The 20,004-nt window shown below is 40.2% G+C and overlaps 1 protein-coding gene across 1 annotated transcript in view; it reads left to right on the forward strand.

Moving 5' to 3' along the window:
- NEK10 (NIMA related kinase 10) overlaps window positions 1–20,004 on the forward strand; it is a 302,206-nt gene that overhangs the window by 206,357 nt on the left and 75,845 nt on the right. Inside the window, exon 31 of the mRNA XM_057555449.1 lies at window positions 1,421–1,475. Coding sequence (XP_057411432.1) covers window positions 1,421–1,475 — 55 coding nt within the window. The remainder of the gene's footprint in view (window positions 1–1,420; window positions 1,476–20,004) is intronic.

Consider the following 20,004-nt stretch of genomic DNA (forward strand, 5'->3'; position numbering starts at 1 on the left):
AGATGTCATCACACTTACATAAATGAGTAGTTTGTTTCCCAGGTGTAATGCTAATTAGGACAGGTGTGTCTGTCACTCTTACAGAGCCCAAAGACCAATGGGCACTGTGGTTTTCCATTGCCTCCTGTCAAATGAACGGTTTCATTATTTCTTCCAGCAAATGCAGGTTTTAACTGGGGAGTGGAGATAACTTATTTGGAGACAGACTAAATAACCACAGGAGTAATGGAAGTGACCTTTCATGAGTCTGTTGAGTAGAGGTTAGAAACCTGGAGAAGAAATTAGTCTTGGTGTAGACTAAGTTTTGTACAATTTTATTTACATTAATATAAAGGGATATATTTTCCTTAAAGCACTAAAGTAAAATAAATGTTTTAATTGTTTAGAATTATGAAAAATGCTATGTAAATTCAGTAAATATGTTCATCTTTACTCTTAATTTGAAGCAGTAAAAAAAAATCAGACTGGGGTATGAGAAAGTAAAGATATATTTAGATAAAATTTAAAGAATCTTCCTCACAGAAAGATAGGATTCAATTCCCTGAACAAATCTGAAATTGAAATAAAAGTTCAGTTAAAATAGAAAATGGAGAGAAAAGAATAACTCTTTTAAAAGAGTAAGTTGATGGAATATTAAGTAAGATAGGTAGAAATACTCTGAAATAAATTAAGTCTAAATAACACCCTCTCATCAATGACTATACTGTGAAAATTTCATAAAAAATGGTTTAAAATAGTGTCCCTAAGGATGAGAGTAGAACTCTAAGGATTTTGCTTCATTCTTTGTCCCTTTCCAAAATTAATTGGTCCATCAAAATGGAGAATAGATGTTCCAGATTTTCTGGGGCAATCCCAAATTCCAACACTCTGTTCTGTTTTCCCTATAAATTCCTGCCTGCTAAATAAAATGTCTTGATTTGGGATTGGGAAAACATGAATATTATGCAGTAAAAATATTTGTGCATTTAAACATATGTAGGAAATTCTAGAAGCAATTAATTACTAACTGTTTGAGATGAATTTTGAGATGATGGGATATTATGTATCCCCAGTAACAAGGGTGGGGAGGGTCAGTGGGGAAGTGATAAAGGAAAGTTGGACCCTTACACTTGCATGAGGTTACTTCTAGCTCTCTTGGTAAGGGATTTAGGATGATTATGACACAGATATTTTATGAACTTTTTAGCTACTAACAATGGAGTTTCTTTGTTTAGCACCTTTTCTTTGAGAAAAGACCCTTAAACAAACCTGTCAAGTAAATAATAATATGAAATGTTATATTTTGCTGATGCTATAATAAATGAAGACAGTCTTTACAGTAGGTACAATTGGTTAGATATTTTTTAAACAAACAAATGAGTGAATAAATAAAAGATTTGCCACAGGAAAATGTGAAGTTATTTTTATTTTCTTGTTTCAGTCACTTTAAAGAGAAGTTTTAGTGCTTCAGGAGGAGAAAGACAATCCCAAACAAGGTATGTAGACATTGAGCTCCTAGAAGTATTTTTAGACTCTGAAGAGCTGAGCTTTTGGTGCCTAAATTGATGCCTGATATCAGAAGTTATGTGGACATGTGGTACCAGAGGCTATTGGAGCCCACCCTCCCAGAACTGATGGTACTTTACCAAGGAGTGTACTGGGAAGAGCACTAAGCTTGGGCCTGGGTTTTAGTCTGGCTTTGTGATCCTCAGCCACTCAGTTAGTCTCTCTGAGCCCAAGGGTGGCCCAGGGAGGTAGGGCTTCATGAGATCATCTGGAGCTGTGGCTCCTATACCTTGTTTTTCTACACCCCTGGGGTATAGGTCTTATGCTCATTGCAAATGTGGCAAATGTGGATCACATCACACCCACATCCAGCCAGCAGGAAGTGGGATGGGAAGTAGAGACATGCCCTTCATTTTACGGATGTGACCCAGACGTTGTGTTCTTCCCTTCTGCTCACAGATCAGTGGCCACATCTAGCTGCAAGGGAGAATGAATATGTTTGGAGGACTCTGTTTTAAAAGAAGGAATTGTTATTTTGGAATGACTAGCAGTTTCTGCAATAGTTATCTCTTGGGCTAAGAACTAAAATGAAACTTTTTGATTTGGCCTTTTGCAAGTCCCTGGTAACCTTCATAAGAGCTGTTCAATGGCCTTGGGTGAGACTGGTGGTGAAAAGCCTGATCGTGGTGGTTTTAGAAGTTACAGAGGCAGAGATGGAGAGCAATTGAAGAAAGGAGTGGGCTGACAGTGAGCTGGTGGGGAATGTTTGGTGGAAAAGGGCCTTCTAGGATCAGGATGACTGTGGGGTGAGTGGACTGAGGAGAAGCAGCTGATGGAGAGGAGAGATTGAAGATGGTTCCCAGTCTCAGAGCAGCTTGGAGCTAGAGAGCAGGCCTGAAGGGATAGCCATCGACTGTGTCTGAAGAAAGAGAGGCAAAGATAAAATTAAGCTAGAAAGGCAGAGAAGAGGGATATTAGGGAATATTATACTTGGTGGTTTTGATTTTGGACACACACAGCAGTGAGCGGTAGCTTGCAAGTGAGCAGCGGCTGGAAGCGAGACCTTAGTTCCCTGACCGGGAATTGAACCCTGGTCACCTGGGTTGGAACCAGGAATCTTAACCGCTAGACCACAAGGACAGCAGCTAGAGTCTAAATCCCTAGTCCTTGTCTGCCTTGTAAGAAGGACTCTGACACGGAGACAGTAGGTATAGAAGAAAGTAAAGGGTTTACTAGAAAAGCAGAGTACATGCGGAAAGACACACTGGTGAACTCAGCAAGAGAGTTGCAAAAGTCCCGCCTTTGGGAAGTTTAAATCCTTTATAAGGGGGCAGTCTTCTGGGCCTTTGTCTTCTTGGCCAATCGACTTGCTTTGACCTCATGGCTAATTTGTCTCAGGACCCTCCCCTCCGTATGCACACACACCTCAGTCAAGATGGATTTCATCGCAAGGGTGTCTGGGAGAGAAAATAGCAAGACATTATGGTCTGGCCTCCCCTGCCTTTTTTACCCCATGGAGCCTTCCTGCATACGTGTAGCGTTTTCCTTGCTCCAAGGATGGGAAATGTGTGACTTCTTGATCTTCTAACAGGGTTTAACCCCTCTCTGTTCCTGCCATAAAAGTGTCCAATGTCTAGTTATTTACCCTATTCCTGTTGTTTCTTATATTGAAGTGTAGATCTCAAAATGTAGACAGGAGGCTGGTCATAAATATGTAGCCCAGAGCCCATTTGTCTCTTGCCTCAGGAAATGTAAACAGGAGGCTGGTAGTGAATGTCTGGCCTGGAGCCCATCTTTTTTTGCTCCAGGAAGTGTGAATAGGAGGCCGGTTGTAAATGTCTAGCCTGGAGCCCATCTACCTCCTGCCTCAGTTTCTGTTTATTAGATAATGTTCCAGCTCACTGCTGAGAGGACGGTCTAGTCTGAGAAGTGTGATCAACTGGGAAGAGCCAGCATTGAGATGGCAGGGGACTGAGCAGCGACAGGCAGAGGGCTGCCAACAGCTCTGGGTCTACGGCAGCAGTGCAGGCCATGCCATGTGTAAGTGGGTGTGCTTTACCAGTCAGGCTTTGTGGATGCAGGAAATAACATGACTCGGGCTGGCTTATGCCACAGGGGGGTTCATTAGAAGGCTTTCAAGGACTCACATAATTAGGGAACTTGTAGAATCAACCTACGAAGGGATAGGAGCCAGGTCAGCCCCTGAAGTCTGTGGAGGAGGCACTCCCGGAAGACTTGTCAAGGCTCTAATGCGGGCCTGAATGAGCTCCCAGCTTGTTTGCTTTGTCTCTGCATCGCCTCTCTTAGGATCCAGTGTCCTGCAACAGAGTTGGGTTGGCCTGGCTTGGATCAGGCCCTATTCCCTGCTGTGGAGAGGTCTGAGCCCCTTCACTGACAGCCTCTTCGGGTCCCTTGGGGGCCTTGCCACAGGGAGCAGGTGTGGATGCCAAGCAGTCCAAATGGGACCACAATCACTGCTGGGTTTGAGGGTTCCAGGAAGAGCATAACGGAAATGAATTTCAGAATGAAGAACCTGCCTAGTGAAATCTTGAGGGCTTCAGTTAGGTGGCAAAGGAAGGCTCACATAGAAAATCTTTTTTTTGTTTTGTTTAGTCAAATACACAACATCACTGATAACTTTATCTTTTCCAAGTGAGGTTCAGGAAGGGTTAGGGTGGAGCCTTTTTACTTCCTAAATCTTTTCTGGTGTCACTAGAAACAAAACCCAAGGAAACCTATCAGACTGCATAATACACCAGAAGGATCATTATATCCTGAGGGACCTCTCCCACTTCCCATCTCTGGGTGCCCACCCCAACCCAGCAGCTCTGCTTCTACTTGCTGTGGACAAGGAAGCCACACACAGCAGCCTGGAACATGGGAGCTCTTGCCTTCTCAGCCCAGGAAGTGAGGGGACAGGTGTGGGAGATGTGAGCCTGGACATGGAGCTGGGGGTCTGAGCAACACCATGGAGTGGGTATGTCCTCCTCCACTCTGGTACCAGAGCTTCTCTACCTTAACCACATCATGAGTTCAGTAGACTTTTGTGAGCTGGTCTGGAAATCTGTCCACTGCCTGCATGGGGAAATGTTCCATGTGTTCTTCTCAAATAATTAACAAGTGCTCTTTGGAATCTAACTACTCCCTTTTAAGGTTTGTGATTATTTATATTTTTAAGAAAATCATCAAAAGGTTTTTCCTCTATGATTGGATGCTTTACTCAGTGATTCCAAGTTGCATAAATATATAGAAGAGATGCAAAACAATTATTTTAGTACAAAAATAAATTATGACATATGGGTGAACTCCCTAATTAAGAGAATTTTATATTAAGATGGAAATTTTCAATCAGGTGAATTTAGGAATCTTAGCATTGCCAAATAAATCTAGTCCTTTTTTCTAGAAGGATTCATGGAAAATTGGCTTGTTTGCAAGAGTTCAGCTCTTTAAAAACAAAGGAAACATATGTATTAGAGCTTGAAGTGCTTTTTAAAACCTAGTCATTATCTAAACATTTTTAGCAAATTGGGTAAACTAGAATCATCAGAAAAAGGAAGTTCAATCTGAATCTCATTGAAAGAGAGATAGTACAGAGTGGGCTTTAACTTGGGGTTAACGACCAAGTTAAACAGGCAGAAAATGGAAGATGGTCCAGACGTTGAGGTTGATGAATCAGCAGGAGCAGGCATAAGTAAACAGGTGAATAAGGTCTGAGCTAAAATAACATGTGCAAAGCTGTGCCATGTGTGGGACAGTGTGACATGCCATCAGGGAACACATGTTGGTTTAAGGCAAGCTCTCTTCTCTCAAGGAACTTATGATGGAGGGGGGACAAAGGCAGACTTGAGAAGAAAATAAATGACAAAAAGCCTGTGATTCATACCAAATAAGAGGAGAGAAAAGTAATAACTTTTTGACTTCCTTCCAGGTATTCCCCAGAGCTTCAACGAATTAAAAGGAGACAATTCTAAAATATATTTATAATTTCTTCAAAAGGCATTGAATAAGGCTAAAGTTATTTGCAATCTAATTTGTTTAGAATTATCCTGGGTTTCTTGGTTTAGTAATATTAACTGTAAACCCCTCCTGCAAAATATTTAAAAGCTAAATGAAAAGTTAGAATCTAAAAGAAGATAGCAGAGCTACAAAATATAATAAAAGTCAATTGAAAATCAAGCCTGCAGGTATTTTTGGCTATTTTGTGCCACATATTAAATGGTAGAAGAGTTACAATGAGACCCTGATTAGCTCTCCCAAGAGCTCCTTATTGGCTCCTAAAACAAGGGAGTTGGTCCCAAAAAGAAAAAGCTACAGAGAGGTGCTTACTTGATCTGAGCATGGTGTCCAGAGTTTAGAATTCAGACATGGTCCTGGCTACATGGTACACAGAGAAAGCTTAAGCATAAACTCGCAACTTTGGTCATCTCAGATATCAGGAGCTAGATTTAAGCCAATTGCCTCCTAAAGATCCAAGGTACCTCCCTAGTAACTTGAGGTAGACTTTCTTGAGCAACTGGGCCAGGCAAATGTACAAAACATGAGCAAATGAAACTAGAAAGGGCAGCTCCTGCCTCCTCAGAGAGGTATTGAATTCTCAAGGCTCGTGAAAGGAAACATGATATTAGAACTGGAAGGCATCCTGGTGATGTGATCCAAGCCGTCCCGTCATCAGATGATAAAACTTTTTTCAGGAATGTAATTACATATAACGTAATTACATTAATTAATGGCAAGACCCAGAAAGAGTCTCCAACTCTTAGATGTCCATGTTCCTTCTATGAACTATTTACCAGAATTCACTTGAAGCCAGAAAATAATTCCTTTGGGCTCCTTTTCTTGCCAAACTCCTCCCAGATCTCAGCCCTCCATCCCCAAATCACCAAAAGTCCTGAAAGCCAAACTCAAAGCTGAGATATTAGATCAGCAGAGAGTACCCCATTCCTTGGCTCTGGAAATGCAGCCTTTCACTCATTTGCAGCAGTGGTGAGTCTCCAAATCTCCATTACCAGGTCTCCAGATACTAACTCTCTCCCACCAGGATGCCATGTAGCAGCCATTCCAGGGCTCTCCTGGACCCCTAGAAGACCTGGAGATGTCAGTGTAGCATTTTTAATATTACAGAAGTAGCCCATGGGGAACCTCCAGTTGACCCACATTCCCTAACAAACTACAAGTGTATTCACGAAGGATAATTTGCTTTTAGTTATGCCTTTGGTTTACTAGAATAGAGATTTGATTTTACATCTTTATTCTTTGCATGTAATTGAAGAGTCATAAATAAGAGTGTCACTTGGGATACTCCTCCAGATGTTTATTAATCTGAGTGGTCACCAAGTAGCTGCTTTAACTTCAATCGCTCATACTCTCTCAAGGGCTAACTAGTTAGCTATCCTGAAGATACAGAACCATGAGATAAACTTACATTTAAGTTTCATTTAGTAAGTAACAAAAGGCAGATGAAAGTTAACTTAATTTTGTATTTTTACATATTGTTTTTAATGAATGCACACAGATCTTGTGATGGTCTATATGAATAACTTTCTTGAATGAGAATGTGAGAAATTATTTTGTTCTAAGAGCTTCAGTGAGGTATAATTCACACAAAGTAAATTACACCTATTTAAAGTGTGAGATTTGATGTTTTGAGTATGCATATCCCCGTGAAAACACAATTAAGAGAGTGGACGTATCCATCCAGAAGTGTCCTTATGCCCAATTGTGCCCCTCACTCCTGCTCCTCACTCCCACCCCAGAAAATCATTGATCTGCTTGCTGCACTGTAGATTAGTTTACATTCTAGAATTTAATATGAATGAGACTAAATAGGACCTACTCTCATTTGTCTGGACTTGCTTCCAGTCGGCATAATTAATTTCAGCATAATTAATTTGAAATCTGTCTATATTGTTTTGTGTATCAATAGTTCAATCCTTTTTATTGTTAAGTAGTATACCATTATATGGATATGCCATGGGCTGTTTATCCATTTATCTGTTAATGGACATTTGAGTTCCACTGTTTGGCTGTTACAAATAAAGCTGAGATGAACATTTGTGTCTGTATGGACACATACTCCTTTCCTTTGGGGTAAGTGCCTATAAGTGAAATGGCTGGGTCATATGGTAGGTGTATGCTTAACTTTTTTTTTTTTTAAACATCTTTATTGAAGTATAATTGCCTTACAATAGTGTGTTAGTTTCTGCTTTATAACAAAGTGAATCAGTTATACATATACATATGTTCCCATATCGCTTCCCTCTTGCATCTCCCTCCCTCCCACCCTCCCCATCCCACCCCTCTAGGTGGTCACAAAGCACCGAGCTGATCTCCCTGTGCTATGCGGCTGCTTCCCACTAGCTATCGGTTTTACATTTGGTAGTGTGTATATGTCCATGACACTCTCTTACCCTGTCACATCTCACCCCTCCCCCTCCCCATATCCTCAAGTCCATTCTCTAGTAGGTCTGTGTCTTTATTCCCGTCTTGCCACTAGGTTCTTCATGGCCTTTTTTTTTCTCTCCTTAGGTTCCATATATATGTGTTAGCATACTGTATTTGTTTTTCTCTTTGTGACTTACTTCACTCTGTATGACAGACTCTAACTCCATCCACCTCATTACAAATACCTCCATTTCATTTCTTTTTATGGCTGAGTAATATTCCATTGTATATATGTGCCACATCTTCTTTATCCATTCATCTGTCGATGGACACTTAGGTTGCTTCCATGTCCTGGCTATTGTAAATAGAGCTGCAATGAACATTTTGGTACGTGACTCTTTTTGAATTATGGTTTTCTCAGGGTATATGCCCAGTAGTGGGATTGCTGGGTCGTATGGTAGTTCAATTTGTAGTTTTTTAAGGAATCTCCATACTGTTCTCCATAGTGGCTGTATCAATTTACATTCCCACCAACAGTGCAAGAGTGTTCCCTTTCCTCCACACCCTCTCCAGCATTTATTGTTTCTAGATTTTTTGATGATGGCCATTCTGACCGGTGTGAGATGATATCTCATTGTCATTTTGATTTGCATTTCTCTAATGATTAATGATGTTGAGCATTCTTTCATGTGTCTGTTGGCAATCTGTATATCTTCTTTGGAGAAATGTCTGTTTAGGTCTTCTGCCCATTTTTGGATTGGGTTGTTCATTTTTTTGTTATTGAGCTGCATGAGCTGCTTGTAAATCTTGGAGATTAATCCTTTGTCAGTTGCTTCATTTGCAAATATTTTCTCCCATTCTGAGGGTTGTCTTTTGGTCTTGTTTATGGTTTCCTTTGCTGTGCAAAAGCTTTTAAGTTTCATTAGGTCCCATTTGTTTATTTGTGTTCTTATTTCCATTTCTATAGGAGGTGGGTCAAAAAGGATCTTGCTGTGATTTATGTCATAGAGTGTTCTGCCTATGTTTTCCACTAAGAGTTTGATAGTGTCTGGCCTTACACTTAGGTCTTTAATCCATTTTGAGTTTATTTTTGTGCATGGTGTCAGGGAGTGTTCTAATTTCATACTTTTACATGTATCTGTCCAGTTTTCCCAGCACCACTTATTGAAGAGGCTGTCTTTTCTCCACTGTATATGCTTGCCGCCTTTATCAAATATAAGGTGACCATATGTGCGTGGGTTTATCTCTGGGCTTTGTATCCTGTTCCATTGATCTATATTTCTGTTTTTGTGCCAGTACCAAACTGTCTTGATTACTGTAGCTTTGTAATATAGTCTGAAGTCAGGGAGCCTGATTCCCCCAGCTCCATTTTTCGTTCTCAAGATTGCTTTGGCTATTCGGGGTCTTTTGTGTTTCCATACAAATTGTGAAATTTTTTGTTCTAGTTCTGTGAAAAATGCCAGTGGTAGTTTGATAGGGATTGCATTGAATCTGTAGATTGCTTTGGGTAGTAGAGTCATTTTCACAATGTTGATTCTTCCAATCCAGGAACATGGTATATCTCTCCATCTATTTGTATCATCTTTAATTTCTTTCATCAGTGTCTTATAGTTTTCTGCATACAAGTCTTCCAGGACTTGATTAACTATTTCCTTTCCCATATTAGGGAGGTTTTCAACTATAATCTCTTCAAATATTTTCTCAGTCCCTTTCTTTTTCTCTTCTGCTTCTGGTACCCCTAGAATTCTAATGTTGGTGTGTTTAATGTTGTCCCAGAGGTCTCTGAGACTGTCCTCAGTTCTTTTCATTCTTTTTTCTTTATCCTGCTCTGTAGTAGTTATTTCCACCATTCTATCTTCCAGGTCACTTATCCATTCTTCTGCCTCAGTTATTCTGCTATTGATACCTTCTAGAGTATTTTTAATTTCATTTATGGTGTTTTTCATCGTTGCTTGGTTCCTCTTTAGTTCTTCTATATCCTTGTTAAATGTTTAAAGGTTTCTTGCATTTTGTCTATTCTATTTCCAAGATTTTGGATCATCCTTGCTATCATTATTCTGAATTCCTTTTCAGGTAGACTGCCTATTTCCTCTTCATTTGTTAGGTCTGGTGTGTTTTGACCCTGCTCCTTCATCTGCTGTGTGTTTTTCTGTCATCTCATTTTGCTTCTCTTACTGTGTTTGGGGTTGTGTTTGGGGTCTCCTTTTCACAGGCTGCAGGTTCGTAGTTCCCGTTGTTTTTGGTATCTGTCCCCAGTGGCTAAGGTTGGTTCAGTGGGTTGTGTAGGCTTCCTGGTGGAGGGAACTAGTGCCTGAGTTATGGTGGATGAGGCTGGATCATGTCTTTCTGGTGGGCACGTCCACGTCTGGTGATGTATTTTAGGGTGTCTGTGGCCTTATTATGATTTTAGGCAGTCTCTCTGCTAATGGATGGGGCTGTGTTCCTGTCTTGCTAGTTGTTTGGCATTGGGTGTCCAGCACTGTAGCTTGCTGGTCGTTGGGTGAAGCTGGGTCTTGATGTTGAGATGGAGATCTCTGGGAGATTTTTGCGGTTTGGTATTACATGGAGCTGGGAGGTCTCTTGTGGACCAGTGTTCTGAAGTTGGCTCTCCCACCTCAGAGGCACGGCCCTGATGCCTGGCTGGAGCACCAAGAGCTTTTCGTCCACACAGCTCAGAGTAAAAGGGAGAAAAAATAGAAAGAAAGAAAGAAAGAGGCTATAATATAGTGAAGTAAAATAAAGCTATTGTAAAGCAAAGCTATACAGACAAAATCTCACCCAGAAGCATATACATATACACTCACAAAAAAAAGGAAAAGGGGAAAAATTAATATCTCCTGCTCCCAGAGTCCCCCTCCTGAATTTGGGCTGATTCGCTGTCTATTCAGGTATTCAACAGATGCAGGCACATCAAGTTGTTTGTGGAGTTTTAATCCGCTGCTTCTGAGGCTGCTGGGAGAGATTTCCCTTTCTCTTCTTTGTTCGCACAGCTCCCGGGGTTCAGCTTTGGATTTGGACCTGCCTCTGCGTGTAGGTCGCCTGAGGGCGTCTGTTCCCCGCCCAGACAGAACGGGGTTAAAGGAGCAGCTGCTTCGGGGGCTCTGGCTCACTCAGGCCGGGGGGAGGGAGGGGTACGGAGGAGGCGGGGCGAGCCTGCAGCGGCAGAGGCCGGCGTGATGTTGCACCAGCCTGAGGCGCTCCGTGCGTTCTCCCGGGAAAGTTGTCCCCAGATCACAGGACCCTGGCAGTGGCGGGCTGCACCGGCTCCCGGGAGGGGCAGTGTGGAGAGTGACCTGTGCTCGCACACAGGCTTTTTGGTGGCGGCAGCAGCAGCCTTAGCGTCTCACGCCCGTCTCTGGGGCCCGCGCTGATCGCCACGGCTCGCGCCCGTCTCTGGAGCTCGTTTAGGCGGTACTCTGAATCCCCTCTCCTCGCGCACCAGGAAACAAAGAGGGAAGAAAAAGTCTCTTGCCTCTTTGGCAGCTGCAGACTTTTTCCCGGACTCCCTCCCGGCTAGCTGTGGTGCACTAACCCCTTCAGGCTGTGTTCACGCCGCCAACCACACTCCTCTTCCTGCGATCCGACCGAAACCCGAGCCTCAGCTCCCAGCCCCGCCCGCCCCGGCGGGGGAGCAGACAAGCCTCTCGGGCTGGTGAGTGCTACTCAGCACCGATCCTCCATGCGGGAGTCTCTCCGCTTTGCCCTCTGCACCCCTGTGGCTGTGCTGTCCTCTGTGGCACCAAAGCTTCCCCCCTCTGCCACCCGCAGTCTCTGCCCGCGAAGGGGCTTCCTAGTGCATGGAAACCTTTCCTTCTTCACGGCTCCCTCCCACTGGTGCAGGTCCCGTCCCTATTCTTTTGTCTCTGTTATTTCTTTTTTCTTTTGCCCTACCCAAGTACGGGGGGAGTTTCTTGCCTTTTGGGAGGTCTGACGTTTTCTGCCTGCGTTCAGTGGGTGTTCTGTAGGAGCAGTTCCACGTGTAGATGTATTTCTACTGTATCTGTGGGAAGGAAGGTGATCTCCGTGTCTTACTCTTCCGCCATCTTCTCTCCGGTCTCTACCGTATGCCTAACTTTTTAAGAAACTGCCAAACTGTTTTCTAGAGTGGTTGTATCATTTTTGCATTCCCAGTTTGAGAGATTTGAACTCGCGTGTTGAAGTTAATTATAGTATTTGTGGAAATCGTCTTGTATTTTGATGTTTGCATCCCTGAAATCATAAGGAATAAGAGGGAAAATGGAATTGACTTTTCATGGTCAAACTCTCCCAAAATATTATCTACTTCGAAATAATCATATGAAATAAATATCCTTATTGTTGATGTTTGTTTGATGTTTTGTGCACATTGACAGAGCTAGCCAAAAGCTGAGGTAATGTCTGTGTCAAGAAAAAAACAATTAAAAATTCAATAATTAGGACTTTCTTTGAAATTTCCAACTTTAATCATTTTCAGTTATCTAAGTGATGTAAAAATCTCCTGTCTCCATTACTACTTGCTGGGAGAAAATTACAAATAGGCTTGGCCTTACCAGTTTCTGTCTGGGTTTTATATTCTCACTCAGTTGATATATATGTTGATAGTTGTAATTCAATAAATCATAACATTTTATTTCAGTTTACAAATAAATTGTCCTGTATAATGGAATTTGGTAATATACACAGGAGCTTCAGCCTCTTTGTCACATACACTAAAGTCCCAGTAAGCTTTGGTTATTGTATTATGACCTTCTATAAAATCCATTGATTCATCAATTAATATGTATTACTGTGTGCTGCCACACACCAGACTATGCCTGGTCCATCTTTGCATTCCCCAGGGCACAGTGTATTGCACATAGGTGCCAGTCCACAAATATTTGTCAATTAATAGATGAATGACTGTTTTAGCATAAATTCTGTAACTCTCTCTGTAATTGGACTAAAACCTCACCCCCTGTCTTGAACCTACAGCCTTTGCCACAGTCAACAGCTTAAGCCCTTTTAAGACCCTGTTGCTCAGGCAGTAAGATTTTGCCATGCATCCTTGCATCCTGTTGCCAAGGCAACAGTGTACAGTTGACAGGCTGGTTTGAGACATCAGATGTTTGCAGTATCAGAGATGCCTGTGGTTCACAGCTTCTTTGATGAATCAGTGTATGCATAATTGTATTCAAGGATGTGTGCCTGACTCTAGTCTTTGTGTATAAAGATGATTGTGGGCATTTGTGGCCATCCAGTATCATACATGTGACTGGAAAGACCTTGTGTGATCTCAGTACCTACAGATCTTGCCTCCCTTTAGCAGAAGTCTTGCTTATTTTGTCTTGCAGCTATAGGGAATGGAGACCACCCACTCCTTTTTCATAATTCAGTTTCTAATAATCCAGATCTAGTTTCACTTAATTGAATAAATACTCTTACTCACTGCTTGCCAGATTAACCTGGCCTAGTAGCCAAAGTCACAGTCAAGCAGCTTACAAAAACAATTATCCGTAAGACCATTGTATCCCTTTTCTATGGCAGTTCTAAAATTTCCTGGCTTATTGCTTATTAGTTTCTAGCTGTTATTGGAGCCCCAGGAGCACTATGACACCTTCCTGCAGTGATACCAACTCCATTAACATTAAAAAGCCCTTAATGAGCAGGAGAAGGCAACCCTACATAATGTCACTTATTCATGCGGGACATGTATATGAGTGTCACTACCTGAAAGAGACTTTCAAGCTGCAAAATGCTAGTGAGCTCAGATGGTGTGTTTGCATCATCTTAATGTTTTAAGCCATACCTCTCATTTCATAAGGTTAAATATTTCTTTCTATCAGCATCAAATACTATTGACTACTTTTCATAATTGAATTAAATGATGTGATGCACTTACAATGCATGTGAAAATATTTCTGTACTTCAGAAATATATTTAAAAGAATTTTGTGAGGCAGAAAATTTGAGACTCCATCTCCTTCATGACCAGCACTCCTCTGACAAAATAATTATCCAAATAATTTACCTCATACTTGAATTAATCAGTGAAAACTTGATTTAAAAAATTACAAAGCTAACACCTCCAATTGCCACCTTACCTGTAGTAGTCAGCTAAGGTGAAAGTAGTAGGCTAACACTCATATTCAGCACTTCAGTTTCTGTTTTGGCTTATGAATTCTGCATGAAGTCACACCATTTCCTTAAACAAAATATCTTTTTTACTGAAGTATAGTTGATTTACAATATTGTGGTAGTTTCAGGTGTATAGCATAATAGCTTGTACTTCGTTATAAGTTATTACAAGATAATGGCTATAATTCCCTATGCTATACAATATATCTTTATTGCTTATCTATTTTATACATAGTAGTTTTTATCTCTTAATCCTATATCCTTAGCTTGCCCCTCCCTTCTTCCCTCACCCCTTTGGTAATCACTAGTTTGTTTTCTACATCTGTGAGTCTGTTTTGCATAAATGTTCATTTGTATTATATATTAGATCCCACATAAGTGATATCATGCAGTATTTGTCTTTCCCTGTCTGACTTATTTCACTAAGCATGATATTTTCTAGGTCTATGCATGTTGCTGCAAATGGCAGACTCTCATTCTTTCTTATAGCTGTGGAATATTCACACATATATATTACAGACAAGTATATATAAATATATACATATATATATACATATATATATGTATATATATATATATATGTATATATATATATATATATATATATATATATATATATATATATATACCACATCTCCTTTAACCATTCATCTGTTGATGGGCACTAGGATTGCCTGGCTATTGTAAGTAGTGCTGCTTTGAACATTGGGGTGCATGTATCTTTGTTGTTTTTTTTTTTAAACATCTTTATTGAAGTATAATTGCCTTACAGTAGTGTGTTAGCTTCTGCTTTATAACAAAGTGAATCAGTTATACATATACAATATGTTCCCATTTCTCTTCCCTCTTGCATCTCCCTCCCTCCCACCCTCCCCATCCCACCCCTCTAGGTGGTCACAAAGCACCGAGCTGATCTCCCTGTGCTGTGCGGCTGCTTCCCACTAGTTATCTATTTTACATTTGGTAGTGTATATATGTCCATGACACTCTCTTACCCTGTCACATCTCACCCCACCCCCTCCCCATATCCTCAAGTCCATTCTCTAGTAGGTCTGTGTCTTTATTCCCGTCTTGCCACTAGGTTCTTCATGGCCTTTTTTTTTTTTCCCCTTAGATTCCGTATATATGTGTTAGCATACTGTATTTGTTTTTCTCTTTCTGACTTACTTCACTCTGTATGACAGACTCTAACTCCATCCACCTCATTACAAATACCTCCATTTCATTTCTTTTTATGGCTGAGTAATATTCCATTGTATATATGTGCCAAATCTTCTTCATCCATTCATCTCTCGATGGACATTTAGGTTGCTTCCATGTCCTGGCTATTGTAAATAGAGCTGCAATGAACATTTTGGTACATGACTCTTTTTGACCTATGGTTTTCTCAGGGTATATGCCCAGTAGTGGGATTGCTGGGTCATATGGTAGTTCTATTTGTAGTTTTTTAAGGAACCTCCATACTGTTCTCCATAGTGGCTGTATCAATTTACATTCCCACCAACAGTGCAAGAGTGTTCCCTTTCCTCCACACCCTCTCCAGCATTTATTGTTTCTAGATTTTTTGATGATGGCCATTCTGACCGGTGTGAGATGATATCTCATTGTAGTTTTGATTTGCATTTCTCTAATGATTAATGATGTTGAGCATTCTTTCATGTGTCTGTAGGCCATCTGTATATCTTCTTTGGAGAAATGTCTATTTAGATCTTCTGCCCATTTTTGGATTGGGTTGTTCGTTTTTTTGTTATTGAGCTGCATGAGCTGCTTGTAAATCTTGGAGATTAATCCTTTGTCAGTTGCTTCATTTGCAAATATTTTCTCCCATTCTGAGGGTTGTCTTTTGGTCTTGTTTATGGTTTCCTTTGCTGTGCAAAAGCTTTTAAGTTTCATTAGGTCCCATTTGTTTATTTGTGTTCTTATTTCCATTTCTCTGGGAGCTGGGTCAAAAAGAATCTTGCTGTGATGTATGTCATAGAGTGTTCTGCCTATGTTTTCCTCTAAGAGTTTGATAGTGTCTGCCCTTACACTTAGGTCTTTAATCCATTTTGAGTTTATTTTTGAGCATGGTGTCAGGGAGTGTTCTAATTTCATACTTTTACATGTTCCTGTCCAATTTTCCCAGCACCACTTATTGAAGAGGCTGTCTTTTCTCCACTGTACATGCTTGCCTCCTTTATCAAAGATAAGTTGACCATATGTGTGTGGGTTTATCTCTGGGCTTTCTATCCTGTTCCATTGATCTATATTTCTGTTTTTGTGCCAGTACCAAACTGTCTTGATTACTGAAGTTTCGTAATATAGTCTGAAGTCAGGGAGCCTGATTCCCCCGGCTCCATTTTTCGTTCTCAAGATGGCTTTGGCTATTCGGGGTCTTTTGTGTTTCCATACAAATTGTGAAATTTTTTGTTCTACTTCTGTGAAAAATGCCATTGGTAGTTTGATAGGGATTGCATTGAATCTGTAGATTGCTTTGGGAAATAGAGTCATTTTCACAATGTTGATTCTTCCAATCCAGGAACATGGTATATCTCTCCATCTATTTGTATCATCTTTAATTTCTTTCATCAGTGTCTTATAATTTTCTGCATACAGGTCTTTTGTCTCCTTAGGTAGGTTTATTCCTAGATATTTTATTCTTTTTGTTGCAATGGTAAATGGGAGTGTTTTCTTAATTTCACTTTCAGATTTTTCGTCATTAGTGTATAGAAATGCAAGAGATTTCTGTGCATTAATTTTGTATCCTGCTACTTTACCAAATTCATTGATTAGCTCTAGGAGTTTTCTGGTAGCATCTTTAGGATTCTCTATGTATAGTATCATGTCATCTGCAAATAGTGACAGCTTTACTTCTTCTTTTCCGATTTGGATTCCTTTTATTTCTTTGTCTTCTCTGATTGCTGTGGCTAGGATTTCCAGAACTATGTTGAATAATAGTGGTGAGAGTGGGCAACCTTGTCTTGTTCCTGATCTTAGTGGAAATGGTTTCAGTTTTTCACCATTGAGGACAATGTTGGCTGTGGGTTTGTCATATATGGCCTTTATTATGTTGAGGAAAGTTCCCTCTATGCCTACTTTCTGCAGGGCTTTTATGATAAATGGGTGTTGAATTTTGTCGAAAGCTTTCTCTGCATCTATTGAGATGATCATATGGTTTTTCTCCTTCAATTTGTTAATATGGTGTATCACATTGATTGATTTGCGTATATTGAAGAATCCTTGCATTCCTGGGATAAACCCCACTTGATCATGGTGTATGATCCTTTTAATGTGCTGTTGGATTCTGTTTGCTAGTATTTTGTTGAGGATTTTTGCATCTACGTTCATCAGTGATATTGGCCTGTAGTTTTCTTTCTTTGTGACATCTTTGTCTGGTTTTGGTATCAGGGTGATGGTGGCCTCGTAGAATGAGTTTGGGAGTGTTCCTCCCTCTGCAATATTTTGGAAGAGTTTGAGAAGGATAGGTGTTAGCTCTTCTCTAAATGTTTGATAGAATTCACCTGTGAAGCCATCTGGTCCTGGGCTTTTGTTTGTTGGAAGGTTTTTAATCACAGTTTCAATTTCAGTGCTTGTGATTGGTCTGTTCATATTTTCTATTTCTTCCTGGTTCAGTCTCGGCAGTTTGTGCATTTCTAAGAATCTGTCCATTTCTTCCAGGTTGTCCATTTTATTGGCATAGAGTTGCTTGTAGTAATCTCTCATGATCTTTTGTATTTCTGCAGTGTCAGTGGTTACTTCTCCTTTTTCATTTCTAATTCTATTGATCTGGGTCTTCTTCCTTTTTTTCTTGATGAGTCTGGCTAATGGTTTATCAATTTTGTTTATCTTCTCAAAGAACCAGCTTTTAGTTTCATTGATATTTGCTATTGTTTCCTTCATTTCTTTTTCATTTATTTCTGACCTGATCTTTATAATTTCTTTCCTTCTGCTGGCTTTGGGGTTTTTTTGTTCTTCTTTCTCTAATTGCTTTAGGTGCAAGGTTAGGTTGTTTATTCGAGATGTTTCCTGTTTCTTGAGGTAGGCTTGTATTGCTATAAACTTCCCTCTTAGCACTGCTTTTGCTGCATCCCATAGGTTTTGGGTCGTCATGTCTCCGTTGTCATTTGTTTCTAGGTATTTTTTGATTTCCCCTTTGATTTCTTCAGTAATCACTTCGTTATTAAGTAATGTATTGTGTAGCCTCCATGTGTTTGTATTTTTTACAGATCTTTTCCTGTAATTGATATCTAGTCTCATAGCGTTGTGGTCGGAAAAGATACTTGATACGATTTCAATTTTCTTAAATTTACCAAGGCTTGATTTGTGACCCAAGATATGATCTATCCTGGAGACTGTTCCATGAGCACTTGAGAAAAATGTGTATTCTGTTGTTTTTGGGTGGAATGTCCTATAAATATCAATTAAGTCCATATTGTTTAATGTATCATTTAAAGCTTGTGTTTCCTTATTTATTTTCATTTTGGATGATCTGTCCATTGGTGAAAGTGGGGTGTTAAAGTCCCCTACTATGATTGTGTTGCTGTCAATTTCCCCTTTTATGGCTGTTAGTATTTGCCTTATGTATTGAGGTGCTCCGATGTTGGGTGCATAAATATTTACAATTGTTATACCTTCCTCTTGGATCGATCCCTTGATCATTGTATAGCGTCCTTCTTTGTCTCTTGTAATAGTCTTTATTTTAAAGTCTATTTTGTCTGATATGAGAATTGCTACTCCAGCTTTCTTTTGATTTCCATTTGCATGGAATATCTTTTTCCATCCCCTCACTTTCAATCTGTATGTGTCTCTAGGTCTGAAGTGGGTCTCTTGTAGACAGCATATATATGGGTCTTGTTTTTGTATCCATTCAGCCAGCCTGTGTCTTTTGGTGGGAGCATTTAATCCATTTACATTCAAGGTAATTATCGATATGTATGTTCCTATTCCCATTTTCTTAAATGTATTGGGTTTGCTATTGTAGGTGTTTTCCTTCTCTTGTGTTTCTTGCCTAGAGAAGTTCCTTTAGCGTTTGTTGTAAAGCTGGTTTGGTGATGCTGAACTCTCTCAGCTTTTGCTTGTCTGTAAAGGTTTTAATTTCTCCATCAAATCTGAATGAGATCCTTGCTGGGTAGAGTAATCTTGGTTGTAGGTTTTTCTCCTTCATCACTTTAAGTATATCGTGCCACTCCCTTCTGGCTTGCAGAGTTTCTGCTGATAGATCAGATGTTAACCTTATGGGGATTCCCTTGTGTGTTATTTGGTTTTTTTCCCCTTGCTGCCTTTAATATGTTTTCCTTATATTTAATTTTTGACAGTTTGATTAATATGTGTCTTGGCGTGTTCCTCCTTGGGTTTATCCTGTATGGGACTCTCTGTGCTTCCAGGACTTGATTAACTATTTCCTTTCCCATATTAGGGAAGTTTTCAACTATAATCCCTTCAAAAATTTTCTCAGTCCCTTTCTTTTTCTCTTCTTCTTCTGGTACCCCTATAATTCGAATGTTGGAGCGTTTAATGTTGTCCCAGAGGTCCCTGAGACTGTCCTCAGTTCTTTTCATTCTTTTTTCTTTATCCTGCTCTGTAGTAGTTATTTCCACCATTTTATCTTCCAGGTCACTTATCCTTTCTTCTGCCTCAGTTGTTCTACTATTGATCCCATCTAGAGTATTTTTAATTTCATTTATTGTGTTCTTCATCATTGCTTGGTTCCTCTTTAGTTCTTCTACATCCTTGTTAAATGTTTCTTGCATTTTGTCTATTCTATTTCCAAGATTTTGGATCATCCTTACTCTCATTATTCTGAATTCTTTATCAGGTAGACTACCTATTTCCCCTTCATTTGTTAAGTCCAGTGTGTTTTGAGCCTGCTCCTTCATCTGCTGTGTGTTTTTCTGTCGTCTCATTTTGCGTATCTTACTGTGTTTGGGGTCTCCTTTTCACAGGCTGCAGGTTCGTAGTTCCCGTTGTTTTTGGTATCTGTCCCCAGTGGCTAAGGTTGGTTCAGTGGGTTGTGTAGGCTTCCTGGTGGAGGGAACTAGTGCCTGAGTTCTGGTGGATGAGGCTAGAT

Source organism: Balaenoptera acutorostrata, chromosome 10, assembly GCF_949987535.1.
Source record: "Balaenoptera acutorostrata chromosome 10, mBalAcu1.1, whole genome shotgun sequence".
Lineage (NCBI taxonomy): Eukaryota > Metazoa > Chordata > Mammalia > Artiodactyla > Balaenopteridae > Balaenoptera > Balaenoptera acutorostrata.